The sequence below is a fragment of the Sinocyclocheilus rhinocerous genome, unplaced genomic scaffold (genome assembly GCF_001515625.1).
Source record: "Sinocyclocheilus rhinocerous isolate Xijiao unplaced genomic scaffold, SAMN03320098_v1.1 scaffold313, whole genome shotgun sequence".
NCBI lineage: Eukaryota > Metazoa > Chordata > Actinopteri > Cypriniformes > Cyprinidae > Sinocyclocheilus > Sinocyclocheilus rhinocerous.
In genome coordinates, this window is record NW_015627539.1 from 867887 (window position 1) to 881970 (window position 14084).

The following is a 14084-nucleotide window of genomic DNA, read 5'->3' on the forward strand; positions in this document are numbered from 1 at the left end:
CGCCATTGCATATTTTAGTAATCATCCTAAATTAGATATCATTCGAAAGCTTAAACACTCGAAATTCATCCTGTGAAAACCGTTTTGAAGTCAGCCTTTTGGCGTAACCATGGAAATTTTACTGGGTTCCTCCTCCTAGTGGGCGGTGTCAAGTGTCATATTACGAAATTTACTACAATACTTTATAATCAAAACATTGGAAAGGTCTGAGTCTCAAGATTCTATATTTGGTGACTATTTTATGATATAAATAATATTGTGACAAATTGATAAATTTGTGACAGGAAAATGCATTTAAAATTTAGTGGAGTTTGAGAGTGAGTGTCACCCAGTGGCTATTTTTGGTATAGCACCTAAACCAGATCTCAAAGCAACCTCATTTTTTTTGTGATATAAACTTGACATAGACATAGGGTTAGACATAGGGCTTTGATTTTATAGCAATTTCAGATTCCAAAATATTTTGTAAAATATTTATTTTATATAAAATAAAAGTGTGTGTGTATACATATATAAAATACACTTCTTTTTTTTTTTTCCATATGGTCAAAAGCACGTTATAATTAGAAACATATTGTTTAAAATACTTTTAGATGGACATATTATGCAGCCATGAGCTTACCAAAAACACCTGTTCATCTGAATCATTTCTGAAAGGCCCGTTTGTGTGTTTGAACAGACATCAATGAGTGTGAGACACAAATGGTGGTGTGTGACGCTCACGCTGAGTGTGTGAATCAGTTTGGATCGTACTCCTGTCACTGTATCCATGGTTACCGTGAGGTTCCTCATGGGCCGGGAGCCAGCGTTTGTGTGGCGTCTGCTGAACCTGGTAAGAGACTGATTGTCAACGGTTTATATTGACAGGTGTGGGAGATTTCAGACACCGCTCTCATATCACATTAAAAGGATTGTTTACCCAAAAATGAAAATTCTGTCTTGACATTACATTTTTGTCTCCACTCACTTTCTAGACTGTAGTTGGACATCATCTCCCAGAATCCTCAGGGGTGTTTACGCCGGCATCAGCCTGATCACGTTGCTCATCGTGCTGTTGCTGTTGGTGGCGTTTCTTCTGTATCATCGATACTATAGGGGCTCGTTCCTTCCTCGCTGCCAGAAAACAAGCGCTAGCAGTGTCGTGGAAACCGCTGCCAGTGATGATGACAACAATAACACAGGAAATGATGGTAGCGGTGATGCGAACCCCTCCATATTCCCCCCACCACCTCCATCCATGAGGATGGGCAAAGACGGCCACCGCTCTCTGGACCTGCCGTTATTACGCTTCAGCTCTCTGGTGCCTCCTGATGGATTTAGAAGTAAAACGCCTGCAGAGAAACAACAGTTTTGACTGTTTCACTGTGTTACTCTTGTCTGAGAGTACGGTCACTAAATGCACTGCACCTCACCGAGTGTGAGACTGGTCTTATCTGTATTAGTGAGTTTATTTATTTCCCTGCTTTGAATGTTTCTTTTCTGTTATTTTATGATTTATGGAGTATTTTGGTCAATAATTGCCTTGTTTTTTTGTTTTGGTCTGTCTTATCTGTATTAGTGAGTTTATTTATTTCCCTGCTTCTTTGAATGTTTCTTTTCTGTTATTTTATGATTTATGGAGTATTTTGGTCAATAATTGCCTTGTTTTTTTGTTTTGGTCTGTTCTTGTATTTTTGTTCACAGAAGCTTTCTCACTCTTTAAAATAGAATTGAACAGAACTCAAAAGCACTTTGTGGACTTTGTGGTTTTATCCAACTAAATATGTGACCGTGGACCACAAAACCAGTCATAAGGGTCAATTTTTCGAAATTGAGATTTATACATCTGAAAACTGAATAAATAAGCTTTGTTAGGATAGGACAGTATTTGGCTGAGTTACAACTATTTTAAGCTTTGTTAGGATAGGACAGTATTTGGCCGAGATACAACTATTTGAAAATCTGGAATCTGAGGGAGCTAAAAAATCTAAATATTGAGAAAATCGCCTTTAAAGTTGTACAAATGAAGTTCTTAGCAATGCATATTATTAATCAAAAAATTTAGTTTTTATATATTTATGGTAGGAAATTTACAAAATATCTTCATGGAACATGATCTTTACTTAATATCCTAATGATTTTTGGCATAAAAGAAAAATAATTTTGACCCATACAATGTATTTTTGGCTCTTACTACAAATATACCCGTGCTACTTAAGACTGGTTTTGTGCTCCAGGGTCACATATGTTTGTGAAAGACAACATTGAGTGTGTTTGACAGAAGAAGAAAAAAACCCGCAAGAAGGACTTTGGGATCCTACAGGCATGGAAAACGTCGACATATCATGAAAACATTTTTTAAGACTAAAATATCTGGACAAGCCGTGGAAATCTGCAGTGAATATCCACCTTAGTTTTTAAAGTATAAGCAAGAACGTGCGAGGCTTCCGGTGTCAGTCGCTTCCAGTTATTTTAGCTGTACAAAAAGTTTCAAACTGGTATCATATTTATCATATTTAAATTTATTACCGTAATCATAAACTGGTTTGTAGCATGGTTTTAACATTTACTGTACGGTTTACCCCTAGCCGCTAAAGAATTGGAAGTCTTGCACATTCACAGGAAATTGCTTCTGCGACACGTTGTAAATGAAATTAATTATGTTCAGCTCTTTTTGGTGAAATTTCAGTTTGAAAATTACTCAATTTTTTATAAATGGATCCTAAATGTTCTAATTATTTTTTGAGAAATGTTCTCGTTACTAGCAACAATTTTGTTATTAAAACTAAGGCAAAATGCTAAGCACGTTACCCAAACATTACTCTTTTTAAAGGTATGGACTGCGCCAAATAAACTTTTGCTTAAAAATAAAGTAAAATAAATGAATTCTAAGTCAATTTAACCATAATATTTCTCCTCTCTGCTCTTTCTGCCAAGAGGAGGAAGAATCTATTTCACATTTATTCTATTTCTGTTATTATTCTAAACAATTCTGGCTTCAAACATCAGCTTCTCTATTTCTTGTGTTCCACCAGCTCTGTAGAACAGTAAGGTTCTTTCTCCATTCTGATATTTCTGACAATAATGATGTCTTAAACTTTGTGATGGGTAAATACCAAATCCACAAAGCCCAGATACCTTAACTTTAAACCAGCTGCAAAATATTAGCTTCTGATCTACATGTAGCTATTATTGTCATCACTTAAAAAAAATCTCCTCCAGTAAAAAAGCTTTGAGGACGTTATAGAACGATTTTTAAGTAAATCGTGAATTGTTTTATTTTCTTTTTCTCTATCCTCTGTATTCCCCGATATCTTCTGTGTTTTATAATAATAATAATAATTAGTGCTGCACGTGAAATGCGTTATCAGTTGAATTATTTGATGATTTATGGGTTTGATGTCCAGTATGTCTCTCGCGCGAACAACCTGTTGTGTTGTCCAGCTGATTTTCTTAAAGCACCACTTTTGGTTTATGATTAAGCTGCATTGGTCATCTAATTGACTAGCTGGTCTGATATGATGGTGGACAGTGTAAACAGAGTCCAGCACATATCTGATTGGTTAGAGATGACTAATAATGCTTGTTCCTAGCAGAACTTGCTGACTTCACACAATGCAGGGTTTAACAGCTCATTTGGACTGAATAAAGTCTGTAGCTCTAAAGCCAGTGTCAACTGCTTGCATGAGCTGTATACATCGAAGAAAATACATGGAAAGTGTCCCGTCTTGTGCATGTTGTATCCCTGTTGCATGTACAATCATGCATTTTTTAAAGAAAGAGTGCAGTTGGATTGCAACTAACTGATGCTGTTTGTGTTTCAGAGGATGCTGGGGTATATCTGGCAGTGTTTCTATTCCTCATGTCTGCGCTTCTGGTTGAAATGGTTCCTCCGGCTGGTCACAGGAAGATGCGAGCTGCAGCGTATTTGTGCCCGCTGCAAAGCTGGAGCGCTGAGGACAGCACAGATAGGTGAGGATCATACGTAGACTACATCTATAAATATATGAACCTATGCGAGAACAGTTAAAGAATCATTTAACCCATTTGTGGTCAGTTTTTTTTTGTTTTGGCTGAATTGTTCAAGACAGCATTTGAATTGTCGTGCATCACTTTTGCAAACCTCTCATGGTTGCTTGTCTTGTAGAGTATTCCCTGAAGTCCTCTAAAAGCAAGGTAAGCGTGACGATGATTTCTGGCTGCTTCAGTACTTTCTTATCTGAGCTAAACATTAACATTGACCAGATTCTTCACTCCAGACCAATTGATCTGATGGATCAACCTCATTCTCTACTGCACTCTGAAGTGTGTTTGTGTTCGATCAGGTATTGCGAGCAGCTTTATCTTTGAAGGAGAATGGTTTGGATGAGCATCTGGCTCAAATAATCCAAGAGAAGAGAATCAAGGAGCAGAAAGATCCTACGTGAGGCTCTCTTAAGATTGCATTAACTTCATTCAGTTGGGAAAATAAACATTTTGCAACCTTTTTCTGCAACAGTGACACATTCACAACGAGTCACATGATTTGATCCGGGGTTTTTTTTTTTTTTTTACACGTTGTTATGCTTTCTCACCACACTAGGCCCAGTGAAATACATTGAGTGATTTTTTATTAATGTATTATAAATATGTATTTTCAATGTAATAGCATAAACGGTCATGTTTCCGATTAGAGAAACCATCATTTTGACCTATTAGCCCCTGGTGCCAGTTTGTTGCACAATCTTTTTCTTAGATTTTTTAACAATATATATTTTTGTTTTTCATGGAATAAAAATGACACATTATAATAGCAACATCCATTCATTTGGGATAACAAGATTTCAAGGGAGAAATTAAATAAATAAAAACAACTCAGAAGCTACAAGATCCCGTTTCAGCTTATTAAAATACACCTGCCATTACATAATGTAAACAGTCCCCATCAAAGAAATCCAAACATAATATTATGATTTTTTGTAAGATAAATAATAATGTAGAAATCTAGTTAAAAAAAAAAACAGTATCAGTTTTCCCTAATTAAAATAAAGCCTAAATATATATAAAAATAATATTAAAATGCTTTAAAACAAATATAAAAATATTTTAGATATTTATTTTAATTATTTGATTAAATCTGACAAATGCATAAATGTAAATAAATTAGTGCTGGGCAACGGTTAATGCAATCCAAAATAAAAGTTTTTGTTTACATAACACATTTTTTACTACTGTTTCTACTTGCTAGTCAAGAAACCTTTCTAATTGCTTCACAGTTTTTATTTTCAAGGTTGATTATTGTTTTATTTTTAGCATGTATTCAAGCTTTGTGTATGTTGTGGATATTATCAAGGTCCGACTGCAGTTTTACATGCAGAAATCTCTCTTACAGGTTTAAGCTGAATCTCCGTCAGTGTTTGTTACAAATCAATGCATATAACGAGTTGTTCGAGGCGGTCGAGGAAGTAAGAAAACAGGTGTTTGACTCCGAAAATAAAGAACATGAGAACATGCTTCTGAAGGTGATTTATCTCATTTTTAGGATCGTTTTAAGATGATTGAGCTTCAGAGGTTCTCAGTTCTGTTTGTTTTCTGTCAGTTGTGGGATCTGTTAATGCCGTCAGTGAAGCTGGAATCGAGGATCACTAAGCAGTGGGGAAACATTGGTTTCCAGGGCGACGATCCCAAGACGGATTTCAGAGGGATGGGGATGCTGGGCCTCACAAACCTCCTGTAAGTGCAGCTTCTCTGCTTCTGAGAAGATGACGCTTCATTGCTTCCCTGATGCATTTAAGTTAACGTTTTTCTCTGTTTGGCCAGTTTTTTCAGTGAGAATTACACAGACGCAGCCCGGCAGGTCCTGTCACACGCCAGTCACCCCAGACTAGGGTGAGTGCTCGCTGATTTATGTCATGTTTAGTGATTCTTGGCATCATAACTGATAAAATTAGTAAAAGTGCTCTCATCATAGCATGCTTTGTGTTGTTGCAGGTACTCGTATGCCATAGTGGGCATCAATCTGACAGAGATGGCGTGAAGATCATGGTTTGATCATATTCAATTCCGAAATAAATAAATAAAAATCACATTTTGATTAAGGAAAATAAAGCCACATTTTAGGACAGTGCAGATTTTTGCCCCCGTTTTTTAATTAATAATAATTCGTATTAAATATCAAATATATTAAAATATTTTTTATGAATTGTTTTATTATATTATTAATTTGTTCTTATTTATTATTGAAATTAATGTTTATATAATAATAACATATTTGAAAGTATAAAATTTGGAAAAAATATTTTTATTATAGTATGTAGTATGTATCTTATGGCAGCAAACTAGTGTTTGTTATACTGAACTTGTGCTGATTTAAACAAATGTTTTTTTTTGTATCTTTATTTATTTTGCAGCATATTACAGTAAATATTGCATTAAAGTTCCCAAAATAGGCTTACGTTTTTTTATGTAAAAAGTCATCTTTTTTTTTTTTCTTGTCATGTGTTTCCGCTGTTTCCTGTTGGCAGGTTACCTGGCGTATGAGTTCGATAAGTTCTGGTTGGAAGAGGAGCCGGAGAGCATCATGGAGTTCAATCGCTACAGGGAGAAGTTCCACGACAAGGTCAAAGGTCAGCTTCAGATGCCTGAGGTCACGCTCATCATGACCGTGGACCAAGAGAAGTGATTCCAGCATTCCAGCATCATTGCACAGACAAAAGGAAGCCGCAACAATTGATTTGCTTTTCTTTTTCCATTGACTTCATGATAGTTTTTAGTTGGGAAATGTACAACGTGCATGAAACTTTATTTGAATATTAATAATTAAACAACTGTATAAACTGTACATCAAGAGTACATAGCTGGTTGTTTAGCTACATTGACCTGGTCAGGGAAAAGACTTGCACTGTTAAGCATTATTAATAATACTTTCAAAGTGATGTTTTTAACTCTCCAATGAACAGATTGGGATTCCCTTCACACTTGAGCGTTTTGGTCGTGGTCACGTGACTCCTGCTTCTCATGTTTGCTCATCTCAGGAAGATGACGTTTATGTTCGAAAGATGTTGTTTATTCTTCTGTATGCAGATGATTCGACCTCTTTGCATGTTAAAGTGTGTTTAAGTTGTATTAAACCCCGCACCCGTCACCGTCTGCACAATTCTTTGATGTGGCCTATAACGAGTATTTAATAACTAATCTGTTTTGTGAATATTGTTATTCAGACCTCAACTCAATTCCAAAGTACAGCATTTGTATGCACAAACGTCGATGTGACACTGTGTCGTTGTCTTATTTATAAACGCTGTTTGGTTTTGAAGATGTAACTTTTTATTCCCGATGACCCGATTCATTTTATAGAGTTGGATTCGTACCTAATGTTGAAGAATAAAATTAGTGACTGAATATTCAAATGCAATGTTTGAATCTTTTGGTTAGAGGTTTGGCAATAAAGTTACATTTTTGAGTTTATTAAAATAATGGATTTTTTTTAAAGTGGGTAATTAAAGTAAATTAATGCATTCCATGTTTTCAGATTTTAGGTCCAAATGCATGCACATGTTTTCCGTCTTATAATTGGTCACTACTTTTAATAATTTTGTCACCTTTTTGCCCTTACTATTTAATTTTAATTAATTCTGTGAATTTTTAAAAATATATATTCCTTGTAGTTCTTAGACAACTATGATCATAAAATCTGCATGCATAGTAACCTGTCTAATGCATGGTTCCATAAATATTTAAATATAAGGAAATCATTTGAACTTTTTCCTCAAATTTACATTTCTATCATGATAATTTAAAGAGTTTTTGAAGTGAGATGCACCTGCATTTCAAAATCAATGTCATTTCACATAAAAAACTTAATATGGTCATAAAATCTGCGTGCATAAGCAAAATGCTGTTTAAAAATTAAAATGTTGCATGTCACATAAACAAGGTCTATAAAATTTTGTTTTAATTTTTTTTAAAGAACATCTGTGTGATTAATGCATCACCCTAAACATTTAAATATTGAATAATTTGTTCTTAAATTTATATTTGCATCAGTAAAGATTTGTATGATGCATATGTTTTTGAATAAAATTTCACATAACTACCACAATGTAATATAGTCATAAAAATCGGCATGCATAAGCAAAATGCTGTTTAAAAGTTATAAAGCTGCATGTCACAAAATTAGGTTTGTAGTTTTTTAATGATTAATGCATGATACCTTAAATATTTAAATATTAAAGTAAATTTGTTTTGTTTTTTACTTTTACTTAATGTTTTTTTATTATTATTATTAGAGAGATGCATATCATGCTCATTTCACAAAGTACACAACCAAAGTCCACAGTCACCACAAAGACATCCAAAAGTAGTATAAAGGTGTTTTATTGAAGCATGTGTGCTTATCTTTATCTTTATAAGTTTCCAGTTATGAGGCAATCTCACTTTCTAGGTCATTCCAGGGTTATGTGATGGATATTCAGGGTTAAAGAGACTTTAAGGTAAATAGCTGCTTTAAACAAAGCACTAATTGCTTAAAAAATGAGGAAATATAAATATTACATAAACATTATGTACATTAAGACATCAAGGGGGTTCAGAAGATCCTCTCATTTAAATTTGTGCGTTGTATGAGCAGCCGTTCTTTACAGTGAAGGAGAAAAGATGACAGTCATGATCCGGTTCTGATGTTTCTGTCAGATTCTCACTGATGCATCCCGTTCTGTTGAACTTCCGAAGCGGAAGTGTGAAACTGGAAGCTGCTCCGGTTCTCGTCCGGTCAGAGGAGTCTGAAACAGCCGCTCATGTGAGTTTGAAAGGATTTCGGTCTGAGGTGAAGATCTAGGTGGTGGCCTCGATTCTGCTCCTGGACATCATCATGGCCCGCTTGAGCTGCTCGAACGACACGAACATCACCACGTTCCAGGAGCCCAGCCGCAGGAAAGACGGAACGAACCTGAAGGAGAAACACAGGAACGTTTAGAGATCATTTCAGGCGTGACAAATTATGAGTTTGCTTCATTTAACAGCATTAAATGTGACCCTGGAGCACAAAAGCAGTCATAAGTAGCACGGCTATATTTGTAGCAATAGCCAACAATACATTGTATGGGTCAAAATTATCGATTTTTCTTCTATGCCAAAAATCACTAGGATAAAAGATCATGTTCCATGAAGATATGTTGTAAATTTCCTACCGTAAAATATATCAAAACTTTTTTGAAAAATTTTTGATTAGCAATATGCATTGCTAAGAACTTCATTTGAACAACTTTAACGGTGATTTTCTCAATATTTTGATTAGATTTTTTTTTTGCACCCTCAGATTCCAGATTTTCAAATAGTTGTATCTCGGCTAAATATTGTCCTATCCTAACAAACCATACATCAATGGAAAGCTTATTTATTCAGCTTTCATATGAAGTATAAATCTCACCCTTTGTAGAAGGCGGTTGGGCCCTCTTTGGTCATCATGGTCCAGGCGCAGTTGAGGGAGCTGCGGTACTGTCCGGGAGGAGAGTTCATGTAGCGTGTCTTCACCACATCCACAGGAGACGCGATCACTGTCGTGATGAAACCCGCTCCGAACGCAGACACGAAATGACACGGAAGATTGTCTGGGAGGCAGAAACACCAATAAATATTACTGAAATTAACTCACTGCTGCACCTAAGAGTTTGTGCTTAAATTTATGTACAGTAAATGATGTGTCCGGTGTGCCAGTGTTATTTTACTGTTATTTATATACTATTATTGTATTTATTAACATTTTGATTTAGCTGTTAATTATTTCCAATTGTCATTGGTTTACATTTTAGTCATTTTGTTATGAGCTTGTCATTTTTAATTTTTTTAATATTTCTCATTTTTAGTTTTCTCATTTTTTTAATTTTTAAAAAATTTTTTCTCAGTTTTAGTCATTTTAAAACTTCAACTTTTATAATTTCAGTTAGTTGCCAAAGGTAAAATTCCTCATTCTCTTTTAAGTGTTTAATATTTATATTTGACTTTATTACAGCAATAACACTGAGTTTTATTGGTATCAACACGGTGTCGGACACACTTAGTTCTGTGTGTGTGTGTGTGTGTGTGTGTGTGTGTGTTTGTGTGTGTGTGTCGCTCCGAACGCAGACACGAAATGACACGGAAGATTGTCTGGGAGGCAGAAACACCAATAAATATTACTGAAATTAACTCACTGCTGCACCTAAGAGTTTGTGCTTAAATTTATGTACAGTAAATGATGTGTCCGGTGTGCCAGTGTTATTTTACTGTTATTTATATACTATTATTGTATTTATTAACATTTTGATTTAGCTGTTAATTATTTTCAATTGTCATTGGTTTACATTTTAGTCATTTTGTTATGAGCTTGTCATTTTTAATTTTTTTAATATTTCTCATTAGCTTTTTAAAAAAAAATTTTCTCAGTTTTAGTCATTTTAAAACTTCAACTTTTATAATTTCAGTTAGTTGCCAAAGGTAAAATTCCTCATTCTCTTTTAAGTGTTTAATATTTATATTTGACTTTATTACAGCAATAACACTGAGTTTTATTGGTATCAACACGGTGTCGGACACACTTAGTTCTGTGTGTGTGTGTGTGTGTGTGTGTGTGTGTTTGTGTGTGTGTGTGTTTGTTTGTGTGTGTGTGTGTGTGTTTGTTTGTGTGTGTGTGTTGGGGAGAGTTCCTGTACAGAAAACACATCAGATATAACGAAGACGTTCATTAGGGTCATCAGTGCTGCTGCAGATTAAACAAAGACAGAGCTGGCATGACAAAAACACATGCTTCTAATGATATATACCTCCACCCACATGACAATCAATCAATCCATCCATCCATCAATCAATCAATCAATCAATGTATTGGCCAAAATATGCACTAAATCATAAGGAATTATTTTTTTGTCAAATTTAGAATATATTTTCTAAAATATATTACATCATGTACAACAATTTTATTTTTTTCCCTCAATATAAATATATTTAGAAAGCCAAGAAAGTATTTAAAAAAAATATATATAATTTTTTAAAATATTAATATGAATAGTAATCTATAAAACAATAATTCTATTTTACATTTTATTATTTTTATGTGTAATAATTCTATATAATTGTTTCTTTAATTTAAATATATTTTAACATATTTTATATAGTTATTCTGTTTCAGTTTGGATGCTGCCATTCAGGACAGCTGCATATGTAGAAAGATAATAGCAAGATTGCAAACTAAATTTTGATACAGTAAAACCCAATGTCAAATAATCCCATACACTGTTAAAAAAAACAATCTTTATTGGCATTAATGGTTCCATGAAGAACCTTTAACATCCATGGAATCTTTCCATTCCACAAAAGATTCTTTATAGTGGAAAAAGATTGTTTAAAATGTTCTTCACAGGTTCTTTTCAGAACGGTTGACTGAAAGGTTCTTTGGGGAGCCCAGAATGGTTCAAGGAATTGCTGTGGAAAAAAAACCCCATTTGGAAGCTTTTTTTTTTTTTAAAAAGAGTGCAATAGAAACGAACAGAAAACACACCTTTCCACAATCCCCGGAGCCCCTCGTGCTGGAAGATCTGTCTGTAGGCCTGCATTGTGCCGCTGTAGCGTCTGCTCACCCCCTGCAGCTTCATCTGGGCCTGGAAGCGCACCTTCACCACATCTGTGGGCTGAGCCACGGACACGGCCAACGCTCCGGTGGTGCAGCCCGCCAGGATCCTGATGCCCACGTTGGGGTCTGCAAGGCAAAAACGACCAATGCATAAACAAGAGACCCCTACACTTTCATTCCAGAATCTGATGTTTCTCCTTCATCCCAGGATTCTCGTTCTGGTCTGGGAGAAACAGCTGAGATCATGGTTCTATCTGATGAAAGCGGTGATTTTGAACTCACTGTCTTTGCCGCGCGTGTAGAAGCTCTTGACGCTGTCGTAGAGGCCGATTCGTATGGAAGCGAAGGCCATCTGTCTCTGAAGACCGGCGACCAGGCCGTTGTAGAGTGAGCGCGGCCCCTCTGTTCTCACCATGGTGCTGATGGTCCCAAACACCCCTCTGTACTGGATGCCTTTAGCTGCGCCCGTCGCCGCTTTCTCTCCCTGGATCTGAACAGAGAGAGATTGTGATGGGAGATAATACTGCTATAACACAGTTACATGTATGTAATACTTATCAAATAAATAAAAAAATTATAATACTACTTTAAAAAATATATAATAATAATCTTGTTTTTGCCAAGATATAGATTTAAAAATATCTATCAAAATTCCTAACAATTACCCATTTCAAAAATATTTAATAGAAATTAATATAATCTATCATATTATAAAACATAATAATTAATATGCAATATTTAAATAGATTATTGGTGCCAACAATATAATAATGTATTATAATATGATATTCAAAACAACCAAATTATATTCAGAAACAGATTATATATTATAATAATTTTAAATACATTTTTAATATTAATAACATTTTTTCTTTTTCAGAAATCTTAAAAAAGCAGATATACAGTTTCAATCTGAAATATTAATAACTAACACAATTCCAAAACATTACCCAGATAATTTTTATAACATTTATTATAATCATAAATATATTCTTTGTGGAAAAATATATAATAATGTGTATTGTAATATTTAAATATATAAATTACAAAATATATTTTTTAAATATACAACATTAAATATCATTTAATACACTCATATTCAGATCTTACTTTAAATATATATTAATTTATATATTTTTTCTTCTTCAGAAATGTTAAAAAATGACATTTTGAAATATTAATACCTAACAAAATTACTAACAACTACCCAAATTATTTATATAATTTTATTATGATCATAAATATATTGTTGGTGCAAAAATACTTAATATATTATCATATTTTAATATATTTTATAATATATTATATTTCATATTTAATATTAGATATAATTATAGAATTTAAAACAATCATATTCATAATAGAAAACACAATTTTAAATCTTTTTTTTCTTCTTCATAAAAAACAAACTAACAAAAAAACATTTACAATACATTTACAATTATCAAACCGCAAACCAATTGCAAACCGTGCAAATACAACATATTTGGAGTCTCTGGTCATTTGTATTGATGTTCAGTAATCAGGCTGAAGTCTGTACCTGTAGCCGCACTTTTGATATACATTAATTGAAATATTAACACCTAACAAAATTCCTAACAACTACCAAGATTATTTATATAATTTTATTATGATCATAAATATATTGTTGGTGCAGAAATATATAATACATAATATATATTATCATATTTTAATATATTTTACAATATATAATATTTCATATATATAATATATATTTATATAATTAACATTTATTATAATCATAAATATATTCTTTGTGGAAAAATATATAATAATGTGTATTGTAATATTTAAATATATAAATTACAAAATATATTTTTTAAATATACAACATTAAATATCATTTAATACACTCATATTCAGATCTTACTTTAAATATATATTAATTTATATATTTTTTCTTCTTCAGAAATGTTAAAAAATGACATTTTGAAATATTAATACCTAACAAAATTACTAACAACTACCCAAATTATTTATATAATTTTATTATGATCATAAATATATTGTTGGTGCAAAAATACTTAATATATTATCATATTTTAATATATTTTATAATATATTATATTTCATATTTAATATTAGATATAATTATAGAATTTAAAACAATCATATTCATAATAGAAAACACAATTTTAAATCTTTTTTTTCTTCTTCATAAAAAACAAACTAACAAAAAAACATTTACAATACATTTACAATTATCAAACCGCAAACCAATTGCAAACCGTGCAAATACAACATATTTGGAGTCTCTGGTCATTTGTATTGATGTTCAGTAATCAGGCTGAAGTCTGTACCTGTAGCCGCACTTTTGCGGTGTCCAGAGGGAAGGTGACTAAATCAGCGATGCAGGCGGCTGTTCCTGCGCTGAGAACCTTCACGCCCAGAGGAGGAGGAACATCTGACGGCTTCAGACCCACCATACTGACAGCTGAAAACACACACACACAGACACAGACACAGACACACAGACACAGACACAGACACACAGACACAC

At 33.4% G+C, this 14084-nt stretch overlaps 3 protein-coding genes across 3 annotated transcripts in view; 2 read left to right on the top strand and 1 right to left on the bottom strand.

Moving 5' to 3' along the window:
* Nucleotides 1-1504, top strand: part of LOC107729761 (uncharacterized) — a 6833-nt gene extending 5329 nt beyond the window's left edge. The window contains exons 9-10 of the mRNA XM_016540444.1: nt 680-832; nt 975-1504. Coding sequence (XP_016395930.1) covers nt 680-832; nt 975-1354 — 533 coding nt within the window. The 3' untranslated portion in view covers nt 1355-1504. The remainder of the gene's footprint in view (nt 1-679; nt 833-974) is intronic.
* Nucleotides 1505-3804: 2300 nt separating this feature from the next.
* Nucleotides 3805-7352, top strand: LOC107730000 (ELMO domain-containing protein 2-like). The gene is made up of 8 exons (XM_016540746.1): nt 3805-3951; nt 4127-4155; nt 4305-4402; nt 5351-5480; nt 5558-5691; nt 5779-5847; nt 5950-5991; nt 6460-7352. The coding sequence occupies exons 1-8, from the start codon at nt 3807-3809 to the stop codon at nt 6638-6640; spliced, it is 828 nt and encodes a 275-aa protein (XP_016396232.1). The 5' UTR covers nt 3805-3806; the 3' UTR covers nt 6641-7352.
* A 966-nt stretch (nt 7353-8318) lies between these two features.
* The window catches only part of LOC107730009 (mitochondrial uncoupling protein 3-like), a 7401-nt gene continuing 1635 nt past the window's right edge, over nt 8319-14084 (bottom strand). The window contains exons 2-7 of the mRNA XM_016540759.1: nt 13885-14011; nt 11846-12053; nt 11492-11689; nt 10623-10640; nt 9386-9605; nt 8319-8905 (exon numbers count right to left, since the gene is read on the bottom strand). Coding sequence (XP_016396245.1) covers nt 8791-8905; nt 9386-9605; nt 10623-10640; nt 11492-11689; nt 11846-12053; nt 13885-14011 — 886 coding nt within the window. The 3' untranslated portion in view covers nt 8319-8790. The remainder of the gene's footprint in view (nt 8906-9385; nt 9606-10622; nt 10641-11491; nt 11690-11845; nt 12054-13884; nt 14012-14084) is intronic.